General features: G+C 47.8%; 1 protein-coding gene across 1 annotated transcript; it reads left to right on the plus strand.

Moving 5' to 3' along the window:
- LOC134405994 (hydroperoxide isomerase ALOXE3-like) lies at positions 1 to 24,346 on the plus strand. The gene is made up of 14 exons (XM_063137220.1): positions 1 to 174; positions 4,487 to 4,691; positions 7,428 to 7,512; positions 9,371 to 9,493; positions 10,110 to 10,213; positions 10,968 to 11,140; positions 12,570 to 12,713; positions 15,253 to 15,456; positions 17,583 to 17,669; positions 19,497 to 19,666; positions 20,677 to 20,798; positions 20,989 to 21,089; positions 22,558 to 22,728; positions 24,141 to 24,346. The coding sequence occupies exons 1-14, from the start codon at positions 1 to 3 to the stop codon at positions 24,318 to 24,320; spliced, it is 2,043 nt and encodes a 680-aa protein (XP_062993290.1). The 3' UTR covers positions 24,321 to 24,346.
- Positions 24,347 to 25,446: the final 1,100 nt, after the last annotated feature.

The raw sequence follows: 25,446 nt of genomic DNA on the forward strand, positions 1-25,446 counted from the left end.
ATGGCTGCCACTGCCGCCACCGCTGCCGCCACCACCTACAAAATCCGAGTGGCCACAGGCAATTATCTTTGCGGGGGGACCATGGATTCCATCTCCGTCACATTGGTGGGATCTCGAGGGGAGAGTCCCAAATTCCAGCTGGATAAATGCGGCAAAGATTTTTCAGCCGGAGAGGTAAGTGCTTTGGGAATGGAGGGTGCCTGTTGCACTCTGGTCCTGCTCGTGGGATTCCCGTGGGCAGCTGGTCGGCCACTGTGAGAACAGAACGCTGGACCAGATGGACCCTTGGCCTGATCCAGCCTCAGGGCTCTTCTGATGTTCTTATGGAATGTAGAAACACAGAAAGCTGCCTTATTCTGAGCCAGAGTACTGATCCCTTTAACTCAATTTTTTTTTTTGCACTAGTTGTGGGGGAAGCAGCTGTTTTTGGACTACAACTCCCATCATCGCTGGGGGCTGATGGGAGTTGGAGTCCAACATCTGAAGGACCACAGGTTCCACACCCCAGTTTATATTGTCCAGGAATTTGGGCAGGGACCATTTGCGTATGGAGCAGATTTGTCCAGGGTTTTGATGGCAAATCCGGGAGGGGGAGGGGGAGGGGAAATCCGGATTTCTTTTCAAAGAACAGCTCTAATGGGAATTAACAAAAATGCTTATAACTCCGTCATTTTTAAAGATAAAGACATGAAACTTGGCACAATGGTAGCTCTTAGGAAGGGCTTTAATCATACCAAATTTGAAACAGATCCGTTCATCCATTGATTTTTTAGGAATTTTTTAAAAATTGAGGTTTTAAAATTATTTTTAAAATCACTTTTAAAGATAAAGAAATGAAACTTTGCACCATGAAAGGATTTAGGGAGAGCTTTAGCCACACCAAATTTGAATAGTTCATCTATTGATTTTTTAGGATTTTTTTTAAAAAATGAGGTTTTAAAATTATTATTTTTTAAACTGTCATTTTTAAAGATAAAGAGCTGAAAGTTGGCACCATGATAGCTTTTAGGTAGAGCTTTAGCCATACCAAATTTGAAACAGATCTGGGGCCAGTAGCAAACCCTGTTAACAACAACAGCAGCTTGCAATGAGTGAGGATACAGCCAGAAAAGATATTTGAGGGAAGGGGAGAATGTAACACACAGAGTATAGCAAAAGCTTCAAAGTACAGCAAAACCTACAAAAGTAGGAGTGAGTGAAGTTAATTTCAGATACATTGAATCTCTCACTTGTTCTTTATTTCAGTGATTTTAACATTAAGATGTTATGTAGAACAGATTTGTCTTAAATGTGTGCTGTAAAATCAGACATGTGACAAAGGCTATGTTCGGGTGGACACGCCCCCTTGGTACTGGACACGCCCCCTTGGGGGGCGACCATGTTGTCCTCCTTTTTGGTTTCCCAAATATGGTCACCCTAATAAAGAGCCCTGAGGCTAGATCAGACCAAGGGTCCATCTGGTCCAGCACTCTATCCACACAGTGGCCAACAACCTGTCCCACAAGCAGGACAGGAGTGCAAGAGCACCCTACCATCCATGTTCCCCAGCCATTACATAGCTATTACATAGACCTCTGATAGTGGAGCTAGCCCATAGCCATCAGGGTCGGTGCTCTCCCATGGAGTTATACCCCAACCCCAATATCTGGGCAGAGACTACAGATGACGCTCAGGGCTTACGTCATTCATAAGGGGTCCTTCTCCGTGAGCCCCTGCCGAAGGAAGTGAGGCAGGTGGCTACTAGGAGCAGGGCTTTCTCTGCTGTGGCACCCCGGCTGTGGAACGAGCTCCCCAGAGAGGTTCGCTTGGCACCTACATTGTTTTCTCTCCCTCGCCAGCTGAAGATCAGGGGTCTGGAAACAAAGTCCTATAAGAGAGACTGAAAGAACTGGGCATGTTTAGCCTGGAGAAGAGAAGATGGAGGGGAGACATGATAGAACTCTTCAAATACTTAAAAGGTTGTCACACAGAGGAGGGCCAGGGTCTCTTCTCGATCCTCCCAGAGTGCAGGACACGGAATAACAGGCTCAAGTTAAAGGAAGCCAGATTCCAGCTGGACATTAGGAAAAACTTCCTGACTGTTAGAGCAGTACGACAATGGAACCAGTTACCTAGGGAGGTCGTGGGCTCTCCCACCCTAGAGGCCTTCAAGAGGCAGCTGGACAACCCTCTGTCAGGGATGCTTTAGGGTGGATTCCTGCATTGAGCAGGGGGTTGGACTCGATGGCCTTGTAGGCCTCTTCCAACTCTGCTATTCTATGATTCTATGAATCTAAGACCTTTTTATTTTCTCAGTATTTTAACTCCTAATTTAACTTAAATTTAAACTTTGTTGCTTTACTCTCATATTTTAACCTATATTAATTTTTGCTGTGTGGTTTTATTCTGGTTGTGCTTTTTATATTGCATTTTGTATTTTTGTTTTAAATTTGTTGGTTGTTTTTACGCTCTTCACAGTTTTAATTTTTGTGAACCGCCCAGAGAGCTTCGGCTATTGGGCAGTATAAAAATGTAATAAATAAATAAATATTTATTTAAAGTATTTATTTTAAATATTCTTGTTTACTAAGAATACTGTTCCCCATTTTTAGGGCCCGGGAAAATCACTTTCCCTTTTTGAGTTTTTTTTTATTATTATTATGTGAATGTGATTTGCTAGTATTCCCATTCTACAACAGCTTCCCTCCCACAACCTGGTGTGCTCCAGGTGTGGACGACAACTATCATCCTCCAACTCCCATGTCGGGTAAATGTTCGCTTCTGGTGCACATCAGGGCCAGAGCCAAAATTCTCTATGGAAAACTTTCCGCTCAAATTTCATGGGCTGGGGAGGGGGGGAGATAAAGATGATTCCCAGGAAATGGGAGGGGGGGTTAGGAGGTGAAAAATTAATTGGAGAGGAAGAAATCACTGACCATTGTGTAAGTCCTCGTGGTGGCTGCGCCCTAGGCAAGGCAAGCTACTTTCACACACACACACACACACACACACACACACATACACGCCAACTTTGATTTTTAAGAACAGATGTTTCCTGGAAAAAATAAGAAGCACAAAACTTGAAACTGCTAAATTTATTTAAAAATGCAAGAAATACGTCAGGCCAATTATAGCAAACAAATTGGAAAGGAACGTCTATGGGTCTAAAATGCATTATTTAATAGGAATATCACCTCCAAATCATCCCCCTCCCAACTCACACACACGTGCACACACACACTCAGCATCACTCACTCCAAACAAGCACACGCATGAACACATGCATTCACTCAAAGACCCCCTGCACCCCATGCACCCATACATTCTCTCTCTCTCTCTCTCTCTTCTGAGCACGTTCCAGAAGTCCGAACGTGGAACCACCCCACCCTGGCTTCGCTTCGGCTGGGCGGGTGCGGGGCGCCATCTCGCCCGCCCAGGCCCAGCTGAATCCTCGGGCTGGCCCGGCTCACAGTCAACGCGCGTAAGTGCTGCACTGTGCCTGGCGCCCCTCTTAGCTTGGCGCTCTAGGCAGCCGCCTGAGTGGCCTCTATGGTAGCACCGGCCCCGTATATTCCAACCAGTTCCTGTGTTCACCCCTCATGTGGTGATGAAGGCCATAACTTGCCAAGACCTTGTCCTGTTAGTTAGATCCGTTGTAGTGTAGCACCACTTTACAGGCGCCAGTGGCAGTAACCAAAAGCCCAATCCAATGAATATGGTACCCATAAAATTGCTAAAATACAATATCAGATTAAAAATTAACCAAATACCTCCTGAACCCTTTGCAAGTGAATATGGAAGGCTGCAACAGATGCTGCGATTCTTGTACCCCAGAAGAGGGAATTCTGGAAGATTTTCTTTAAGAAAATGTACATTTAAGTATTATATTTATATGTCATGTTTCCTCTGAAGAGCCTAAAGGTATTTCTGCATGAGGTTTTTATCCCGAACCTTTACCAGGGTTTCTGCTTCCGGATTCTTTGCGGGATGACGATTGGCTCTTTTACACGTGCTTTTTTTCCAGGGGGCTTTCTTTCTCTGCTGTTCTATATTTCCATTATATAGCCTTTAGATGGTGCTGTAGTACAGTGGAACTGCAGAAATACACAGTCCTTTTATAGTGGCGTTGAGAAAATGCCGCACTTTCAACGATCCTTAAAAATAGGGGGAGGGGATAAAGTTTACAAAGCATGGGAGAGACTCTTGAGGATGACGACGTCATGTAAAGGACCCACAAACTACCACCAGTGAGCAATCATGAACACAAAATAAAAACCTTGTGTGGAGATGTCCTGGGGTACTCTGCCCATCCATTTTAACCACAAAACAACCCTGTGAGGTGGCTTAGGCCGAGGAATAGTGACTGGTCCAAAGTCACCCAGAGAGCTTCATGTCTGCCTGCAGATTTGCACCCTGGTCCCTCTGATCCTAGCCCAATTCTAGCCATTACGCCACACCAGATCTTCAATTTGCCTCATCGCGTTGAACCTTTGCTTCTACTTCCCAGGTGGACGAATTTGTGGTTCAAAGTCCACAAGACTTGGGACCCATCCTACTGCTCCGAGTGTACAAAGAGCGCTACAGCATCTTTCCCCAGACCAAATGGAACTGCAGCTTTGTCGAAGTGGTGACTCCCCAAGGGAAGACCTACCGCTTCCCTTGCTACCAATGGCTCTTGGGATACCAGACCCTTGAGCTAAGAGAAGGGGCAGGTAAGACCTCATCAGCCTCACCAACATTTCTCAGAGGAAACGGGGTGGGGGTGGGGGTTATATTGATCTTCTCAGGCCATGATTCACTTGCCCAAGGCCTCCAAGGCCTCGTCTTCAAAACTCATTGCTGAATGCTCAATTCCAGCAGATCTCTAGCTTTTATTTTCATGGCCCACTTGAAAATTCTCAGCACACCACTTAGGGAGCAATCCTATGACTCCTAGACAGAGTGGGAGGGGGTGGGTACAGGAAAATTTGGATTCCTGGATCCAAAGTTGGAGACAGCGTTCCAACTGCCAATCCAGGAATCTGTGCTCCTGCCTGCTCCCCCTCGCAGCCAGCACAAAGAGAACTGCACCAGCTGCCTCTCCTTTACCTCCAAGGGAGTAAAGAAGGTGTGCCAGTGAGCAGGGACGGGAGGGGATTGGTGAAGCCAGGCTACTATGTAACCCCAGGTCTCCCCAGTCCCCTTCTCTCCTGCTCTGCAGAGTCCCAGCTAGACGGGCAAAAATAAAAAGCCCATCTAGCAAAAATGCAGAACGGGAGGAGAACAGAGGCAGAGCTCTGTGCCGTTACTCGTCCTACTCTGCATAGGATGCCCGTAAGCTTCTGACTTCACAGGCTTATGGCATCGCCATAGGATTGCGCCTTAATAAACTTTTGTTGCTACAGCTGTTGTTGTTCTCCAAATCAAACACGTAAACTGATATTTTAATAATTGTAGCCTTGCCTTTAACTCGTCCATTTTTAGACAAAGAAATAGTAGACTGCACCAGCGCTGTATTGTGAAAACCCTGCGGCACGGCCTTGTCACTCTGCTGCTACCCCCGGGGGCTGTCTATATGTCTTCTAAGCTCCGAAGTGGCTGCGCAGTGGCGCCGGGTCGGTTATACGACACAGCCGCAGTCTTGCAGCCACCGTTGGGCGTTTCATCAAAGCTGCACAGTAAAAAAAAAAAAAAAAGTCAGGAACGTGCCCCGACGTTTTCCTTCAAAGTGAGATCACCGCAGCCCTTCCGCCGTGTGGCCTTGCTCCGGGATCGAGCCGGGGTGCTCACATAGAGAGAGCGCCCACCCATTCCACCCCATTCCAGCAAACTGTCAGGGAACCAGCAGATCCCTATTTTCATAAACTGGAGACACTCAGCTGTGCATCAGCAAAGTAAAGGCTAAAAGTCCCTCCGCAAACGCACAAATCCTCCTTCAGATCCTGCCCTGGATAACTTAGGATGTTTCTTCTCAGAAAAGTGATAATAATGGGGGGAGTGGGAGCTATTTATTATAGTACTTTTATTTTTGGGAGCTATTACTCCCACACCCCACCCACACCCAGAAGTATATTTTTCCCGGCACTGAAAATCTGGGGCCTTAGCTAGATCTACCTGTTAGCCCACGATGGAGGAGGGAAGATCTCGCGTTGTGTTTAACGCGAGATCCCTCCTCTGTTTACACACGACGTGCGACAACTTCAGAAGGAGAGGCGTTGCAACCGCCTCTTTTTGGGGGGGGTTAAAGGGCCAGCAGCGCACGAACGCTCGTGCACAAAAGGTAAGTATTTTTTAAAATTTAAATTACTTTATTACTTTCCCCACTCCCCCACCCTACCCCCGATGGGTGCAGAGTTCCTGAGGAGCGCTGCACCCCGTGCGCAGCTCCCAGCTCCTCGCGAGGAATCGCACGGAGCCGGGTCAACCCGCCACACCCAGCCACACGTTCCACGGTCTCAGGCTCAGCCTGGGACTGCGGAAAAACTGGGGCCAATAAAATAAATAGGGCAAGATCCTGGGGCACGGGAAGGATCATCCCTCCCTGATCCCGGGATCTCCTGTGCGTCATGTGGATGCACAGGGACAATCCCGGGGATCACCCGGGGATAAAGCTCCATGTAGCTATGGCCCAGGTTTTAGGGACAGCTAGCTCTGCTGTATAACACTGACGGAACAGGGCAGATTTCATCATACTGCAAAGAAAAAGAGCAATCTGCTTTCCTCCTGTGCTAATCAAGATGAAGTCCCTTTGTAGGCAGAGGTGCTGTGCCTGCCACAGCAGCTGAGCAGGCAGGAATCCACCGGGGAAGCGTCACGATGCAGAAAGATTCCCTAGTTGAATTTCTTCTTTTCACAAAAGGCATTCCAAAGATAGCGCTTCTGCCTAGAAGCAGGTCCAGGGTTCAAACAGACTTCACAGTTACAAACTGCAAAAATAAAATAAAATAAAGTATCCAAGTAGGAATCGATCCAAGTAGATATGGGTGCATCCATCAATTTCAGGTTCATCCCAAACACTGAGATTTTCTTTTAAAGTTCACCTAAAAATTAGAAGCAATTTTTGTGCACATTCCTCCAAATGCATGCATTTTTCTACGCATTTTTGTCTGATGAAAAATAATTGCGTGCAAGCATTTTTTCCTAATATAATGCATTTTCAATGCAATTCCCCCTGATGTACGAATTTGGGTGTGCATTGTTTGATTGGAGAACTCCACTTCAAAATTTTGGAGATGTGCGAATTTTGAAGGATAACTGAGTTCTGCTTCACATTGCGGTTCGAAAGGGCAAAATTAGATGTGCTCTCATTGAAATGCGACCTGAATTAATTTCTTCCCCACTCCTAGATTCAAGTGAACTCAACTTCTTTCAACACGGCGGGGAACAGCACCAATGTGAGCGTGTTCCATAACATTTCATGAATCGTTCCACAACCGCCACTTTCTCTCTCTCCCCTCCCCTCTTTGCAGCCAAAACCATTTGCATGGACGCTGATAACCACATGCTCTTACAACATCGGAAAAATGAGCTACAAGCAAATCAGGACGTTTATAGGTAACCAATTATGTCTGTAACTGTAATAACAGCAGTGGGTACTTAAAAGGATGCAATTCATTGCTATAGTGTTTGCGTTTGCGTTTGCGTGCGCGCGGCGGACGAGTTCAGCTCCTGCCTCTCGCTCTCCCCCGCGGTGTCATCTCCCCGGGACTCTCTTCCGTGTGTGCTCGCACACGCGCACGCAAACGCAAATACAAACACACCGAGGGAGAAAAGTGTTTTGCAGGAGGAGCCGCCGCCGCCGCCGGGACGCGCCAGAAGAGCCGCCGGGTGGGAGGGGGGACTATTCGAATGGAAGAACACGCGAGGGGGAAGCGGACAGAGCAGAGCAGCGTCTTTAAATGGGGTAGAGATTCTTACGCAGGCGGCGCTGCCTAGCTCACAGTACACACAGTAAAGAAAGAGGCGCTTCTTTTAGGTACGTCTTTAAAAAGGTGCACGGAAGCGCCTTCGCAACCACGTGTAGATCTGGCCTAGTTCTAGTTATTTCGTTATGTGCCTTCAAGCTGGCTTCGATTTATGGCGACCCTATGACTCAGCAACCTCCATTCACATCTGTTTTTAACCACCCTATTCAGATCTTGTAACTTCATGTCCCGGATCTTCCTTTATGGAGTCCATCCATCTCTTGTTTGATCTTCCTCTTTTCCTTCTACCTTCCGTTTTTCCCAGCATTCGTTTCTAATGAGTTAGTTGTTGTCATTATATGTCCAAAGTATGACATCCCCCGTTTCAACATTTCCGCTTCTAGTGAGAGTTCTGGATTAATTTGTTCTAGAACCTACTCATTTGTCTTTTTCGCAGTCCACAGTCTCCAAAAAAGTCTCCTCCAAAATTATTTCTAGCCAGCCGTTAAGGCTCAAACCCTCTCAAGGTGGTGGACAAGATTTTTTAAAACAATAACACAGAGTTGATACATTTTTTTAAAAAAAATAACAGCAAGCATAAAACATGTTTCAATAAAATCCATTAAAAACGATTGCCAATAAAAATCAATAAAAACAAAACCAGTAAAAACCAGCAGCCCAGGATTAAGGGAAGACCAATGAAAACAGGTGGCCTTCAGAGCTTTCCTAAAGAAAGGGCCTGAACACACTCCAGACGGAAGTTGATTCCAGAGATGTGAGGCCACCACTGAGAAAGTCCTCGTCCTTGTACAGTGCTTCATAAAAATATAAGAACATAAGAACATATAAGAACATAAGAAAATATAAGAACATGAGAACATTGTCGTACTAGAGCAGTACGACAATGGAATCAGTTGCCTGGTGAGGTTGTGGGCTCTCCCACACTAGAGGCCTTCAAGAGGCAGCTGGACAACCATCTGTCAGGGATGCTTTAGGGTGGATTCCTGCATTGAGCAGGGGGTTGGACTCGATGGCCTTGTAGGCCCCTTCCAACTCTGCTGTTCTATGATTCTATGATTCTAAGTGCCATGCTGGATCAGACCAAGGGTCCATCTAGTCCAGCACTCTAGGTCACACAGTGGCCAACCAGCCATCGACCAGGGATGAACAAGCAGCACATGGTGCAACAGCACCCTCTCACCCATGTTCCCCAGCAGGCAAGGGGGCAGGCAGGCAGGTAATTACCTCTGCAAGGTAGTACACATGGCCGCCCGAAGACAGTGAGCCTTGTTACAAGCTGGGGCTGAATCTGGAGGGATCTGTGCTCAGCTCGTAACGTGGTATGAAATTCTGAACCCGACACATTTGAAGACCAAATTCCTCTGAATTCACCCCAGTTCCTAATTCCTCTCAGACATCTTTTCAGCCAGGCTGCATCACAAAGCACAAAATAAATTTAGTTCTTAAATTGCCACTGTTGATGTCCCTTTTTGGTGTCCTTGGTGCAGATATAAAGAATACCAACCAGGCTGGCCTCAGTGCCTGGACGTTGACACTGCTGACCACTTGCATCTGAACGATCGATATTCTGCCACCAAATACAGCGCTTTCCAGGTGCAAATGGCAGCTGCGTAAGTACCATGTGGGATGCGGCAGGAGAGGTGTAAGTACTGGGATAAGACAACGCTGGGCGGAATAAGTGATGGCAGCATAAATTTCCCACCCGTTTCATAATTAAGAACATGAGAAGAGCCCTGATGCTGGATCAGACCAGAAGTCCAACGAGTCCAGCACTCTGTTCACACAGTGGCCAACCAGCTCTTGACCACCAGGGACCTACAAGCAGGACATCATGCAACAGCACCCTCCCACGCATGTTCCCCAACGACCGATGTATAGAATCTTACTTCCTCTGCTACTGGAGGTAGCACATAGCCATCAGGACTCATGGCCGTTGATAGCCTTGTCCTCCAGGAATTTGTCCAAACCCCTTTAAAAGCCATCCAAGTTGACAGCCATCACTATATCTTGTTGTAGTGAATTCCAACCTTTTCATCTGGCTTCTCAACAGACGAAGTTTTCCTGCCACAACCTGTTTCTCAGTTGGAGAAAAGTTATACCTGTTGAAATTCTGCCATCTCTTAAAAGCAAGGGAGCCCTGGCATGGGAAGAGAAAAAAATAAACCCTTCAGCAACCCCGCTTTTTCACACTCAACATGCATTTTTATTTTCCCTTTTTCACGCCAGTGAGGTTGAGTTGAAAATGAAAGGTCTGCTGGACTGCAAGAATTCTTGGGGGAAACTGGAAGACATCCAGAGGGCCTTTTGGTTTTACCGATCGCCTGTCTCAGGTTAGTATGTTTGTACAGCCTTGCTTTCCATCTCTGCTTGTTTTAACCCCGAGGTAGAACAGAATAACGGAATAACGGGCTCAAGTTACAGGAAGCCAGATTCCAGCTGGACATCAGGAAAAAACCCTGCTTCATGCAGGAATCCACCCTAAAGCATCCCTGACAGATGGCTGTCCAGCTGCCTCTTGAAGGCCTCTAGGGTGGGAGAGCCCACAACCTCCCTAGGTCACTGATTCCATTTACCTTATAAAGGTCTTGACCTGGTGCCAAAAGAAGTAAAACGTAACTGCGAGGCAAACCTCTCAAGGGAGGTCATTCCATAGCCAGGGTGCCACGGCAGAAAAGGCCCTCTTCCTGGGAGCCTCACCCCCAATGACTGGACATTCTTCTTCTGCTCCTGAGATTTCAGTCAGCATTGTCCATACAATTCCAGGCTTATTTCCCCAGTCATAAGGACTAGTAGCTTGCTTTTTTTTTTCTTTACAAAAGAAAAGAAAAAATAGAGATTCTTATGCACACATGACCACGTTCTAAGCTTATCCTATGGCCGAAAGAATCCTGCAGGCCTAGGATTAGACCCAATTTACAGGTGGGGAGGAATTGAGGGATAGACATACCACTTTGTTCACGACCCATTTCACCACCACCACTATATGCCAGAATGATTCCACTAGCCATGTCTCTCCCCTACCACCCCCCAGGGGCAAAACGTTAGCCTCTCCGTTACCGTTCAAGGACATCTCTGTGTCTCCAGAATACGTCTCCAAGCACTGGGCTGAGGACACTTTCTTTGGCTACCAGTATCTCAACGGCGTGAACCCCGTTGTCATCCGGAAGAGCGTGGACATTCCAACCAAATTCCCTGTCACACATGAGATGGTGGCTGAATTCTTGGAGAAGGACACAACCCTTGACAAAGAGCTGAAGGTAAGGTGACAATTGTGCTCCTCTAACTTCAGTCCCACAGTGGTCGCCAACTGTTATGATGAGGTCTTTTGGACCGGTAGGGCCAGTGAATTGAATCTGTCCATTTCCTCTGGGGCACCTGCTGAAACCGCCCCTTCCTGGGGCCAAGAGATGTGCTCCTGAGACAGGAAATCCAAAATGGCGTCTCTCTCATTCACATTGGGGGGCAATCTATTTTAGCTCTTGTTCATGTCAAAGCATGGGAGAACTTTCTGGAAGATTCGGCCCCATACATCAGATTTGTCTGTGTCCCTCCCTCCACAGTGCCCAACTTCAGCCATCTCAGGACCCTTGGGGCCATGTCTGCTACACGGAACAGAATAGCAGGTGGTAACAAGGTGCCTCCAATTAAATTCCCTTCACAAACAAGTCGGTGGGTTTGCTTGTTGTTGGTCATGGATGATAGGAATTGTAGTCCAATGCACCTGAGGACAATCATAATATTTGGTTCTGAAATTTATTTATTTATTTATTTATTTCACTTATATACCACCCCCATAGCCAGAGCTCTCTAGGCGGTTTACAGAAATTCTAAAATTGAGATAAAAACAAGTATACAAAATTTTAAATTCTAAAACATAGAACATACACACGTAAAGCATTAAAAACCATAAAAAAAACTAAACATGTGGGTGATTAAGATGTGCCGCATATGCCTGGACAAAGAGGAAAGTCTTAACCTGGCACCGGAAAGATAGCAGCGTTGGCGCCAGGCGAGCCTCATCAGGGAGATCGTTCCATAGACTGGGGGCCACCACCGAAAAGGCCCTGTCCCTCATTGCCACACTCCAAGCCTCTCTCGGAGTAGGCACCCAGAGGAGGACCTTAGATGTTGAACCTAGTGACCGGGTATATTCACGTCGGGAGAGGCGTTCCGTCAGGTATTGTGGTCCCAAGCCATGTAAAGCTTTATAGGTCAAAACCAGCACCTTGAATTGGGCTCGGAAACATACAGGCAGCCAGTGCAAGCGGACCAGAGCAGGTGTTATATGGTCGAACCTTCTGGTTCTCGAAATCCATCTGGCCGCTGCATTTTGCATGAGCTGCAGCTTCCGAACCGTCTTCAAAGGCAGCCCTACGTAGAGCGCATTGCAGTACTCTAACTTGGAGGTTACCAGAGCATGGACAACTGAAGCCAGGTTATCCCTGTCCAGATAGGGGCGTAGCTGGACCACCAATTGGAGTTTGTAAAAAGCACTCCGTGGGTGGGGAGGGAATTATAAGGTTTTTAAAAATTCAAATGCACATTTGAATGAGAGAGAGAGAGAGAGAGAGAGAGAGAGAGAGAGAAAGAGAGAGAGAGAGACGGTCTTTCATTTGGTGTGTACTATTTGCTATGCATTAGTCCCCAAACCCACCATATTAATGCACACTCTCTTCTGATTTCTAGAATGGCACCATCTTCCTTATAGATTGCCAGATTCTGGAAGGCACCCCAGCCACTGAACTCAACGGATCCCTCCAGCACATCTCCGCCCCTCTCTGCCTTCTGCACCTTACTCGTCGGGGTGACATGATCCCCATAGCCATCCAGGTGACATCTTTTTCTACGTTGTTGAATTCCAAACCCAGCCCACCTGAGCCAAAATATGTATTTCTCTTCCCTGCCTTCTCCAGGTATCTCCTTCCCTTTGGGGCTCAATGATAGGCATAAAAGTAGGGTGACCCTATGGAAAGGAGGACAGGGCTCCTGTATCTTTAACGGTTGTATAGTAAAGGGAATTTCAGCAGGTGTAATTTGTATTCCTGCAGCACCTGGTCAAATTCCCTCTTCATCACAACAGTTAAAGCTGCAGGAGCCCTGCCCTCTTTTGCATCAGGTCACGCTAGGCAGGGCTCCTGCAGCTCTAACTGTTGTGGTGAAGAAGGGATTTCACCAGATGCTGCAAGATACAGGAGCCCTGCCCTCTTTTGCATCAGGTCACACTAGGCAGGGCTCCTGCAGCTCTAACTGTTGTGGTGAAGAAGGGATTTCACCAAGTGCTGCAAGATACAGGAGCCCTGTCCCCCTTTTCATATGGTCACCCTACATAAAAACAAACTCTGATCAATTGAATGTCCTTTGGGCCTGTCTCTGCTTCCATCTCCTGGCTTGGTTAATTTTGATTTATTAGGTCAATATCGCTACCAACCAACAAATATTCTCTGGGCAGCTTGCAGGGGAAGACAAATGAAATAAAATTGTAATCTATTTACAAAACACCTTAATGAAAACAACAAAAGAAATTAATAAGCACCAGTTAAAAAAAATTGTGGGGGGGGGGGAGAAAAGAAAAACCCTTCCTCCTAGGATAACATCAAACAATCTGTAGCTTAGATAAAAAACCATTCTAAAATCAGCGAGAGCCCAAAGGTGAATCAAAAGGTCTACGCTTGTTACCCAAAAAAGCATAAAGATGGTGCCAGGTGGGCTTCTCTCCAGAAAGCTATTCCACAGCTGCAGCCACCATGGAGAAGACACCTCAGTTCTTGCACAAGAGTTATTAAGGCTCTTCTAGCAACTGTTAACTATTTATCTTGTAGACATTAATCACCTCAATCGCCCATTGCTCATTGCTTAACCTGTCGCCCCCAGGTTGTGGAACGGCCTGCCGGAGGAGATTCGTAAAATTAACTCTCTGGGGCGGATCCGCACGTCGGCCCCAGAGCGCATTTATGCGACCCCAGGGCACCCCGAAAACGATAGTCTGTACTTGCCTGTAAAAAGAAACGAGGAAGAGACGCCGCCGATGACGCCGCCGACCCCGACGCCACCCAGCTTCCTGCTCCCCAGCGGCTCGGAGAGCTCTTTTTGAAGAAGGCGGGGTAGAGAGCTTTTTCCACTCTCCACCCAGCTCTCCATCCCGGCCGGGAAGCAGGGACGCAGAGCTGGGTGGAGAGCGGAAAAAGCTCTACCCCGCCATCTTCAAAAAGAGCTCTCCGAGCCGCTGGGGAGCAGGAAGCTGGGTGGCGTCAGCGGCGTCAGCAGCGGCGTCTCTTCCTCGTTTCTTTTTACAGGCAAGTACAGACTATCGTTTTCGGGGTGCCCTGGGGTCGCATAAATGCGCTCTGGGGCCGACGTACGGATCCGCCCTCTGTGTGATTTTAAGGCAGCTTTAAAGACTAGCCTTTTCCAGCAGGCCTATCCAGATCAATGTAAAATCAAGAATTTTTAAGATGTATTTATTCCTATTCTAATGTTGTTCCTCGCCTCGATCCAAAGGGAGAGGCAGGTAAGAAATAAATAAATATATATATTATTATTATTGTTATTATTATTATTATTATTATTAATCCAAAGTCCATTAGAGGTAACTGAACAGCATCGCCTTGCCCTGAAGTACATTGTCTGATTCCTTAATCATCAATAGGTTTGTTTTGCAATTATACTTCTCATTTGAAACAAGTTATTTTGCTTTATATAACTTTATAAATTACAAATTTTTATTCATGGCTACCCTGAATGGGTTTTAGCCGAACACATATTATCACACATTATTACATAAAAAATTAAAATGAGCCGGACTCTGTACAACAATTACTCCCATCAGCACACATCTTCTACAGCAGCCTTCCTCAACCTGGGGCGCTCCAGATGTGTTGGACTGCATCTCCCAGAATGCCCCAGCTGGGGCATTCTGGGAGTTGTAGTCCAACACATCTGGAGTGCCCCAGGTTGAGGAAGGCTGTTCTACAGTAAATACATCCTAATTTCTCATTGTACTCTGTATATCTATGGTATATCTATTGTTTACAATCATCCTGAATATATACTTTATATATTCTTAATCCTCTCTGGTGTAGAGGATTAATAATAATCCTGTTGTAGTGTCATTGCTTCATGAAGGAGGACTGGTTGGATGAATAGTCCTGTGTAACATAAAAGCCTGTACATTCCTACAGCACCCTAATGGTGATCTGACGAGTGATATGGTTTCAATAGGCGTATGTTTGTTTTATTTAGTGCTGGGCATTGCACACTCTTTCTACATATTTTCTATCTCCTCCAGAGGGACTAGTAACTTAGTCTTTTAAAAAAGAAAAATAGAAGAGAGCCTCAATAATGTGTGTTTTTCCCCCCTTTCTCTTTCTAGCTCACTCAGCAACCTGGACCTGGGAGCCCCATTTTCTTACCCACTGACTCAGAGTGGGACTGGACACTGGCAAAGTTTTGGGTACGGAACAGCACCTTCCACATCCATGAGGTCCTCACCCATCTGCTTTATACACACTTGGTGGTGGAAGTCTTCATGTTGGCCACGCTTCGGCAGCTGCCAATGTGTCACCCTGTGTACAAGGTGTGTCTGGGATTCTAATAGCGGTGGAAGGGGTAATATTGGAGAGAAATACAACTTTATGGCCTTAAAAGGGGGTTGGATAAATTCCTGGAGGAGACGGCTAGCCGTGGCTACTAGTTCTGATAGCTATGTGCTACCTCCAGTATCAGAGGCAGTCAGCCTATGTGCACCTGTTGCTGGGGAATATGGGTGAGGGGGTGCTGTTGCACTGTGTCCTGCTTGTGGGTTTCCTGTGGGTTGCTGGTTGGCCTCTGTGCGAACAGAGTGCTGGACTAGATGGACCCTTGGTCTGATCAAGCAGGGTTCTTCTTATGTTAACCACAAGAGGGGCTCAGGCCTTCTGACAACGCAAGGGGCAGATAAAAGGGGTGGAATTAAATTCTTGCCCCCTGCATGAGTGCACATGGATGCACATGGACGGCAAAAATGTCAGCCTTTCCTATGACTACATGGGTGCAGAACTTTTTCTACCAACCCCCCCCCCACCCCCCAAGGGCCACATATGATGTTGGTTTAGGGATTGGGAAGTGTTTTTATCTTTTCCAGCATTTCTACACAAGGCTCTTATTGCACACTCGTGATTGTTCACTTGTGGAACTTCTGGTTCCTTCACATGACATCGTGAACCTCCAGAGCGTGTCCCTCATTTTTTTGAGCATTATCTCGCTTTTTAAAAGATCAGAGATAAGCTGAAATGAAAGTTAATGGCGGCATATAGGCAGTGTGTGTAATGCCAGCATTACACTATAATACAACCACTAGATGGTGCTACAGTACAACCACTTAGATGGCAGTGTTTCATTGAAGATATAGAGCATTTTCAGTTCAAATCATGTGTCCGCGGTCTAAACAAGCCCATCGTAGTTCTGGAAAAGAAACAGGAAGCAGCAAGCTCCAGTAAGGATAAGGGATTTCTGCCTGGTGTGATGAAGCCCTTTAGCTTTTATTGTTCACCGCTCTAGATTCTTTAGATATGGAACAGTATATACATATTTATTTATTTATTTATTTATTACATTTCTATACTGCCCAACAGCCGGAGCTCTCTGAGCGGTTCACAAAAATTAAAATCATTCAAAGTATAAAACCACAGTATAAAACCATAATATAAAATACATTATAAAAGTTCAACCAGATAAAAACAGCAGCAATGCAAAATTACAAATTTAAAACACCAAGTTAAAATTTATTTATAGACTTAAAATGCTGAGAGAATAAAAAGGTCTTCACCTGGCGTCTAAAAGCATATAATATAGGTGCCAAGCGAACCTCCTTAGGGAGTTCGTTCCACAGCCGGGGTGCCACAGCAGAGAAGGCCCTCCCCCTGGTAGCCACCTGCCTCACTTCCTTTGGCAGGGGCTCACGGAGAAGGACCCCTGAGGATGACTTAGGGTCCGGGCAGGTACATATGGGAGGAGGCGTTGTCAATAAATCATAGAATCATAGAATAGCAGAGTTGGAAGGGGCCTACAAGGCCATCGAGTCCAACCCCCTGCTCGATGCAGGAATCCACCTTAAAGCATCCCTGACAGATGGTTGTCCAGCTGCCTCTTGAAGGCCTCTAGTGTGGGAGAACTCACAACCTCCCTAGGTAACTGATTCCATTGTCATACTGCTCTAACAGTCAGGAAGTTTTTCCTGATGTCCAGCTGGAATCTGGCTTCCTTTAACTTGAGCCCATTATTCCGTGTCCTGCACATGCACTCCCACACCTACGCATGTGCACAGCCCAGAAATCCAATGGCAACATGGCCTTGGGGGGGGGGGCATGGGCCTGTGGGCTGCATGTTCTGCACCTCTGCCTTATAAGAAACTTGAGATTTTGTTCAGTCACCAGAATCATCTGTCACAGATGCTCAAGGCTTTCTAGAATTACTCGTTTTCCAATTTCCAAGATGTTTGGGCACGTGCGCCAAAGGGCCATGGCTCACACCCCTCCGCCTGCCTGCCACGCTGTCTTCTGCCTGCTCTGGGCAGATATATTTGGCCCGACCAGGCTTTGGAGAAGGCCGGAGGGGGGGTGTGGCTCTCCCACCTCTGCTTTACGCTCACCAGGCTTCTGTCTTCCTCTGATGTCAGTCTTTCTCTGACGTCATCGCTTTGTTCTCTTTCTCACACTGGCACAGCTGTTAATCCCACACTTCCGAAATACGCTGCACATCAACGTCCTCGGCAGGTCATATCTCTTCAACCCAGGTGGGCTCATAGACCAGGTAAGTGCTGGTGTTCGACCATTTTTGTCTGTCTCTTCTGCCAAGACTCTCGTTCACGCACTGGTTATCTCTCGGTTGGACTACTGCAACCTTCTTCTCTCTGGCCTTCCTTCGTCTCACATCAGTCCGCTGGTCTCTGTCCACCACTCTGCCGCTAAGATCATCTTCTTGGCCCGCCGCTCTGACCATGTCACTCCACTTCTGAAATCTCTTCATTGGCTTCCAATTCACTTCAGAATCCAATATAAACTTCTCCTACTGACCTTCAAAGCTCTTCACTGCCTAGCTCCTGCCTATCTCTCCTCTCTCATCTCACACTATCGCCCCGCTCGGGCTCTCCGCTCCTCTGATGCCATGCTTCTCACCTGCCCAAGGACCTCTACTTCCCTTACTCGGCTTCGTCCTTTTTCTTCTGCTGCCCCTTACGCCTGGAACGCTCTTCCAGAACACTTGAGAACTACAAACTCAATCACTGCTTTTAAAACTCAGCTAAAAACTTTTCTTTTCCCTATAGCCTTCAAATATTGAGATTGTTCTGACTCTATACTGTTAGCCTCACCCTACCCGGTGCCTGTTTACACTTCCCTGTGCCTGTTTGCATTCTCCTTCCCTCTTTATTGTTTACTACAACTTATTAGATTGTAAGCCTATGCGGCAGGGTCTTGCTATTTACTGTGTTATCTGTACAGCACCATGTACATTGATGGTGCTATATAAATAAATAAATTATAATAATAATAATAATAATAATAATAATAATACTTTGCTCACGCATCACGATCCCAATTCTATGGGCGTTGGCCCATAAGAAGCAGCCGCCCCGTGCATGGGAAAGAAACCCCACATGCATTAGATATGAATAAACCTTCACTCTGTGGGAAAGACAGGCCATGTGCAATCTCCTTTTCTTAAAAGTTGTCCAATGAGCCTGCCGTGTCTTTTGGGGTTACCTGAAAAGATTTTTAATCACTTCATGCAAACAATTAACTGATGAATGAACATAGCCCTGATGATAATACCTGTTGTGTTGTAAAATCCTTCAGATGGCCTTTCACAACCTCTAGATGTGTTGGAATACAACTCCCACGGAGGCTGGGGGATGATGGGAGTTGAAACCCAACACACCTGGAGGGCATCAGGTTGTGGAAGGTTCCCCAATCTCAGGGCCTCTGGGGCATTAAATATATATTATCAGAGCAATCCCATAAAATAAGGGCCTGTCTATACCTGCTTAAAGCCCAGTGGTGGCAGCAAATCTGCGCTGCGTCAGATATATAACGCAGCGCAGATTTGCAGCCACCGTGGGGCTTTTCTGCAAAGTTGCGTGGTAAAAAAAGCTGGGGACTTCCCCCGACATTTTTGGTGTGAGCGAGGTCACCTCGGTTCTTCTGCCATCTGAACCTCTCTCTGTGGTCGATCCGGGGGGGGGGGGGCGGTCCTGGCAGATGGCAAGCAGCGATTGGTCACCGGAAGCCAGGAAGAGGGCAGGGTGTGTGGCCCCAGTTACCCAGATGACCAACAAAAACCCACGTTCCCTCCTTGGTGCGGGGATTACCCGATGCTGCCCTGGGTCAGCGAAACCGCGGGATTTAAGAAACCCCCTTGGTCAGTATAATCGTCCCCATATCACAAATGGAGGGTTGGGATTGGGAGATCAGGGCTTCCCTGAAGCCACCCAATGAGCTCACAGCAGAGGGACTTCCTGTGGAACTAGGGACTTCCTGTTTCAGAGGTCAGCGCCTGACCCACAATGCCAGATTCCCGACTACCGCCCCGTTACCTTTGCCTGTGCCGTTCTGCTCCAAACGGGATGTTTCTTCCTTCCAGTCCACGGGCACCGGCTTCCACGGTCTGTCGCACTTGTTGGCCAAGGGCCTTTCCACGCTGACCTATTCCACGCTCTGCCTCCCCGACGACCTCCGGAACAGAGGGGTTGAATCGCTGCCAAACTACTATTACAAGGAGGACGGCATGAAGCTCTGGGAAGCGATTGAGAGGTGTGCCATCTCAGGGGATGCTGGGCTATGTAGTCCAAAAGGACGAGTTGGGTTAAGATTTGGTTGCGTGCAACTGGGCTGGCAGAAGTGGACTTTTCACCTCCACCCCACCTTCCAACGGCAGCCTGCAAAAATGTTGCACAGAGTGTCAGGGGCCCTGCTGAATGGAGTTAGCTGTGGCGTAGGGGCACAGAGGGTGTCCTTGAAAATCACCCAGAGGCACCTTCTGTGTATGAAGCTCTTCCATCTGCAGAATGCAGATCCTGGATCCAACCCAATCTTGATTCCTGTTTCCCTGCCTTTTCTCCATTTTTCTTTTGTCCATGAAGTCACTGTGCTCTTCCCCACCTCTGAAGAAAGTCAGGCTACAATCATGGGGGGGGGTGCATTTCTCACAATTCTTTGTACCTTCGTTTTCCTTGACAGTTCACATTTATTCAATCCAATCACTACGGAAGAATTATGGGGAAAGGGGAACTTGGGATCATGTTTCCCCCATAAAGAGGGAGACAAAGAGGGTCAAAACGGACAATTTCAGTTTGTCTCACTTTGTCGTTTCCCCAATATTAAATTTGGTTCATCTCGAAGTTTGGGAATGTCTCCAGTGAGAAATTTGGTTCAATTCCAACTTGGAGAATTATTATTTTTTTAGGTTCTCAAGAAAATTGATATGCGTTCTTGGACACATTTCTCCTAACTAACATACACATGTTTTCGGCAAGTACTTTTCCTAATGTAGTGCGTTTTTAATGCCATTTCCTCCAATATATGCATTGCAAAGCTCCATTGCAAAATCTGAAGACGTGCGTATTTTCAAAGATAACTGAGATTCGGGTTGCGTAATGGTTTGAAAGTGAGAAATTCAGAACGTTCGCATTCAAACGGGAACCCAACCCATTTCTCCCCCATCAATTTACTCAAAGGTGAGTGGCGTTCAGTTCCTCCCCCGTTCGTGGTGGCCGACCTCTGCCTTTACTTTCCCCCCCCCCCCTCGTCTGTCATCCCTGCAGCTTCGTGTCTGGAATCCTCGGTCTCTACTACGGGAGCGACCGTTCTGTGAAGGAAGACCCCGAGCTCCAGGCCTGGGTGGCCGAAATTTTTGACAAATGCTTCTTTAAGTGCGAATCATCTGGTAATGGTCGCCTTCCTACAGCTGGTCCACCCTCCACTACAGAAGGGTTGTAAGATCCAGTAGCACCTTAATCCTCCTCTTGTGTGTCTGTGTGGAAAGTGGGGGGCAGGGGTGGGGAGAGAGACCGTGAGCCCAAATGGGTGGAGTGACGTGTTTTTCCCCGTGTTTCCGATTTTTCCTGTCTCCCCAGACTTCCCTGAACATCTTGAAACAACCGCTGAGCTAACCAAGTACCTAACCATGGTGATATTCACCAGCTCCGTCCGCCATGCCAGCGTCAACAATGGGCAGGTTTGGAGACTCCTCTTCCCCTACTTTCTTGTTCTTGAACTTCATGGATGTCGCTCCCAAATCACAATGGCAGCCTGGATGCAGGATAGGGCTGGGCCATACGGTTGCCATATTGGTTTCTGGCAAAAGGCTTTGAAAAAATTATACGGCATGAATCAAGCACTGAGTGCTGTGCTTGGTGTGGTGTAGCGAATGCAGCCCCAGGGCGTCTTCATTACCACCCCCTCTCTGATGTGCCTATTCTCTCTGAACGTAGATGCATTTTTCACAGTAGCTGGGGGGAAACCAGTTTTCCTAACAACAAGGCATGGTTCCCTGTTGCAATGCAAAGTATTTGGTAGGTGACTTGGTTTTGAATGGGCAATGATGAGCCGTTCGCGTTACAAAACACCGGCTCCGGGGGATGAGAAGTGCCAGAACCGGTATGTTGATATGGAGCCACAGAGATGCCTGGATTTTTGGACTCTCCCAGGGGGCAGGGGGACTGTTATAATGAGCGCCTGCCCTTCGGAATTTACTACCACCCCACTGCCGGTCTGTCACACAACTGTTAAAAGCACAGAACCTCTGCTAGAGGGGAGAGAGAGAGAGACAGAGAGAGAGAGAGAGAGGGACCTGGCAGTCATACTGCCCTCTCCCCCAATTCTACCCCACTACTGCAGTATGACAGAGGAGGGCCAGGATCTCTTCTCGATCCTCCCAGAGTTCAGGACACAGAATAACGGGCTCAAGTTAAAGGAAGCCAGATTCCGGCTGGACATCAGGAAAAACTTCCTGACTGTTAGAGCAGTACGACAATGGAACCAGTTACCTAGGGAGGTTGTGGGCTCTTCCACACTAGAGGCCTTCAAGAGGCAGCTGGACAAGCATCTGTCAGGGATGCTTTAGGGTGGATTCCTGCATTGAGCAGGGGGTTGGACTCAATGGCCTTGTAGGCCCCTTCCAACTCTGCTATTCTAGGATTCTAGGATTCTCTGACTGCCAGGAACAGACCAAGGCTCCATCTAGTCCAGCATTCTGTTCCCACAGCGACCAATCAGCTGTCAACCAGGGACCCACAAGCAGGACGTGGTGCAACGGCACCCTCCCACCCATGTTCCCCAGCAACTGGGGCACATAGACATACTACCTCTGATAATGGAGGTTGCAGTTAGCCATCAGGACTACTAGCCATGGATCGCCTTCTCCTCCAGGAATGTATCTAACCCCTTTTTAAAGCCATCCAAATCGGTGTCCATCATTACATGTTGTGGTAGTGAGTTCCATAGTTTAATTCTGTGCTGTGCGAAGAAGTCCTTCCTTTTCTTTGTCCTGAGTCTCCCACCCATCAGCTTCATGGGAGGACCCTGTTGGGTTCTAAGATTATGAGAGGGGGAGAAAAATGTCTCCCTCTCCGCATTCTGCAGGGCACCCGGTTGGGGAAGGACATCCTTGAGCCCTCTAACCTGCTGACTCTGCTCTCCCCCAGTTTGATTTTGGGGCGTGGATGCCCAATTACCCTTCCTCCATGCGAAAGCCGCCACCGAAATCCAAGGGCTCCGTGACTTTCATGGACATCCTGGAGACCTTGCCGGATGTCCGTACCACCTGCAGCACTTTGCTGATCTTTTGGCTACTGAGCAGGGAACCAGGAGACAGGGTAAGAAGAACCCAAACTTTCACACACACACCCATTTTTATCTGTGGCACACAGAAAACCGGCCTGGTGGATAGCCAAAGCCAACGAGCCCTCCTTGGCTTGTTGTTCTTGCTACAAAGCAAACTAAGAGTCAAACTACACAAGGCAACGTGGTGTGGCGGCTAGAGTTTCGGACTAGGACTGGGGAGAGACCCAGGTTCAAATCCCAACTCAGCCTGCTAAAGCTCTCCAGGTGACCTTGGGCTGGTCGCTGTTTTTCAGCCTCGCAGGATTGTTGTGAGAATAAAATGGAGGGCAGGGGATTGGAGGACCAGGTCTGCCATCCCGAGCTGCTCAGAGAATGGTGGCATATAAACGTAGTGATATAAATATAATGTGAAATGTGCAATTTCATTTCGTGTGTGTGGTTTCATTTCAAGCAGCTGCAGAAAAGCCTGTTCACAACTGAACATGGGGAGGAGGGTTAATTCTTCCCCCCCCACTCCGCCCCCAGGCCAGAGTCCCAATGAAAAGCACCCCTAGCTAGTTACTCTGTGCCTCAAGAGTGCAGCTGCAATTAGTGGTTCAAGAAAGCTGACCCACAGATCCTGGAACATCTCTCCTCGAGAGGGCTGTTCCACAGATCCCGGGACATCTCTCCTCCAGAGGGCTGTTCCACAGATCCCGGGACATCTCTCCTCCAGAGGGCTGTTCCACAGATCCCGGGACATCTCTCCTCGAGAGGGCTGTTCCACAGATCCCGGGACATCTCTCCTCCAGAGGGCTGTTCCACAGATCCCGGGACATCTCTCCTCCAGAGGGCTGTTCCACAGATCCCGGGACATCTCTCCTCCAGAGGGCTGTTCCACAGATCCCGGGACATCTCTCCTCCAGAGGGCTGTTCCACAAATCCCGGGACATCTCTCCTCGAGAGGGTTGTTCCACAGATCTCGGGACATCTCTCCCCGAGAGGGCTGTTCCACAGATCCCGGGACATCTCTCCTCCAGAGGGCTGTTCCACAGATCCCGGGACATCTCTCCTCCAGAGGGCTGTTCCACAAATCCCGGGACATCTCTCCTCCAGAGGGCTGTTCCACAAATCCCGGGACATCTCTCCTCCAGAGGGCTGTTCCACAGATCCCAGGACATCTCTCCTCCAGAGGGCTGTTCCACAGATCTCGGGACATCTCTCCTCCAGAGGGCTGTTCCACAAATCCCGGGACATCTCTCCTCCAGAGGGCTGTTCCACAGATCCCGGGACATCTCTCCTCCAGAGGGCTGTTCCACAGATCCTGGGACATCTCTCCTCCAGAGGGCTGTTCCACAGATCCTGGGACATCTCTCCTCCAGAGGGCTGACCCACAGATCTCGGTGCCTATTCCGGCTATCATCAAGATAAGCCCTCAATATACCTTCTCCTCATCTGCTTCCAGAGGCCCCTGGGTTGCTACCCTGATGAACATTTCACCGAGGAGGGAGCAAAGACGCTCATCGCAGCTTTCCAGAACCGCCTGGCCCAGATCTCCAAGGAAATTGAGGCGCGGAATCGGCACCTGGTCCTACCGTACAATTACCTCAACCCCCCTGAAGTAGAGAACAGCACCTCCATCTGAGGGTGCCGTCTCCCAGCCTGCTCCGGGGAACGACTCCATGAAGACAGGAGTTCCTCAAAGGACAGAAGCAGAACTGGCAACAGGAAGTGAATGGCACCGCCATGGTCATCAGTTTGCACGCCCTGCGCTGTTGACTGCATCGGCTGAGGTGGGCCTGGCCTAACTATATCCTGAAATTTGGCTAAAACTACTCACAATGAATGACGATCAGCTACAGCATCGTTAGTTCAAGTTTCTCGGACTCTTTGTCGATACCCCAGTTGTGTGTAGACAATGGTGCCATCGTAGGACATGCTCATGTAAGCCCAGCGGTCACTCAGAGAATATGGCTGTAATCCTGTATGCAGTTTCCTGGGAGTAAGCTCCATTGACCTCAATGGGACTTACTTCTGAGTAGATGTGCATAGGATGGCATTGCAGGCCACAAATTACGAAGGGTCGGACCAGAGACTCAACTTGCCAATCTGCAAAATAGGGATAATAATATTTGCTTTCGTTACAAGGTCGTCGTAAAGGTGGACATGAATCCTCCTTTACAAAGGACAATTCTCCGTTTGAAGGACTGGCCTGCCAAATTTAAATATGAAGAGCTTAAGAACTGTTGTCCAGCTAAGAGTTGCCCAGTTGGGCAGCAGACTGAGTAGGCAGGTACACCAGACACCTGGGAAGGGTCTCCCACACCATAGTGAGATGTACTCTATTCCTATTTAAATTATAATATTCATAATAATATAAATTAGCATGCACACATTTTGTGCAAACGGGTGTTGTCCCTTGCCCTATCTCTTAGTGCTGCGTTTCCACTTTCTTTGCTGATTTGTAACTGGCCATACCTAACTGCATCTGAAAAGCTTTGAGCGTTCAAAAGCACCATATAAAAAGCTCACAAAAAATGGTACGGAATTGGGTCGGCCCACTAAAACACCAGGGATGTTAGAGGAATCCATCCCACGATGGGCAGTTGGGGAGAATCATAGAATCGTAGAGTTGGAAGGGGCCTCTAAGGCCATCGAGTCCAACCCCCTGCTCAGTGCAGGAATCCACCCTAAAGCATCCCTGACAGATGGTTGTCCAGCTGTCTCTCGAAGGCCTCCAGTGTGGGATAGCCCACAGCCTGCCTAAGCAA

This window comes from Elgaria multicarinata, chromosome 11, assembly GCF_023053635.1.
Source record: "Elgaria multicarinata webbii isolate HBS135686 ecotype San Diego chromosome 11, rElgMul1.1.pri, whole genome shotgun sequence".
NCBI classification, from domain to species: domain Eukaryota; kingdom Metazoa; phylum Chordata; class Lepidosauria; order Squamata; family Anguidae; genus Elgaria; species Elgaria multicarinata.

Coding starts and splice junctions, on each gene's coding strand:
- LOC134405994 (XM_063137220.1), top strand. CDS start 1: ATGGCTGCCACTGCCGCCACCGCTGCCGCCACCACCTACAAAATCCGA. Junction 10,214..10,967: donor TTACCGATCGCCTGTCTCAG/GTTAGTATGTTT, acceptor CTGTGTCTCCAG/AATACGTCTCCAAGCACTGG. Junction 19,667..20,676: donor CTCTGGGAAGCGATTGAGAG/GTGTGCCATCTC, acceptor TCATCCCTGCAG/CTTCGTGTCTGGAATCCTCG.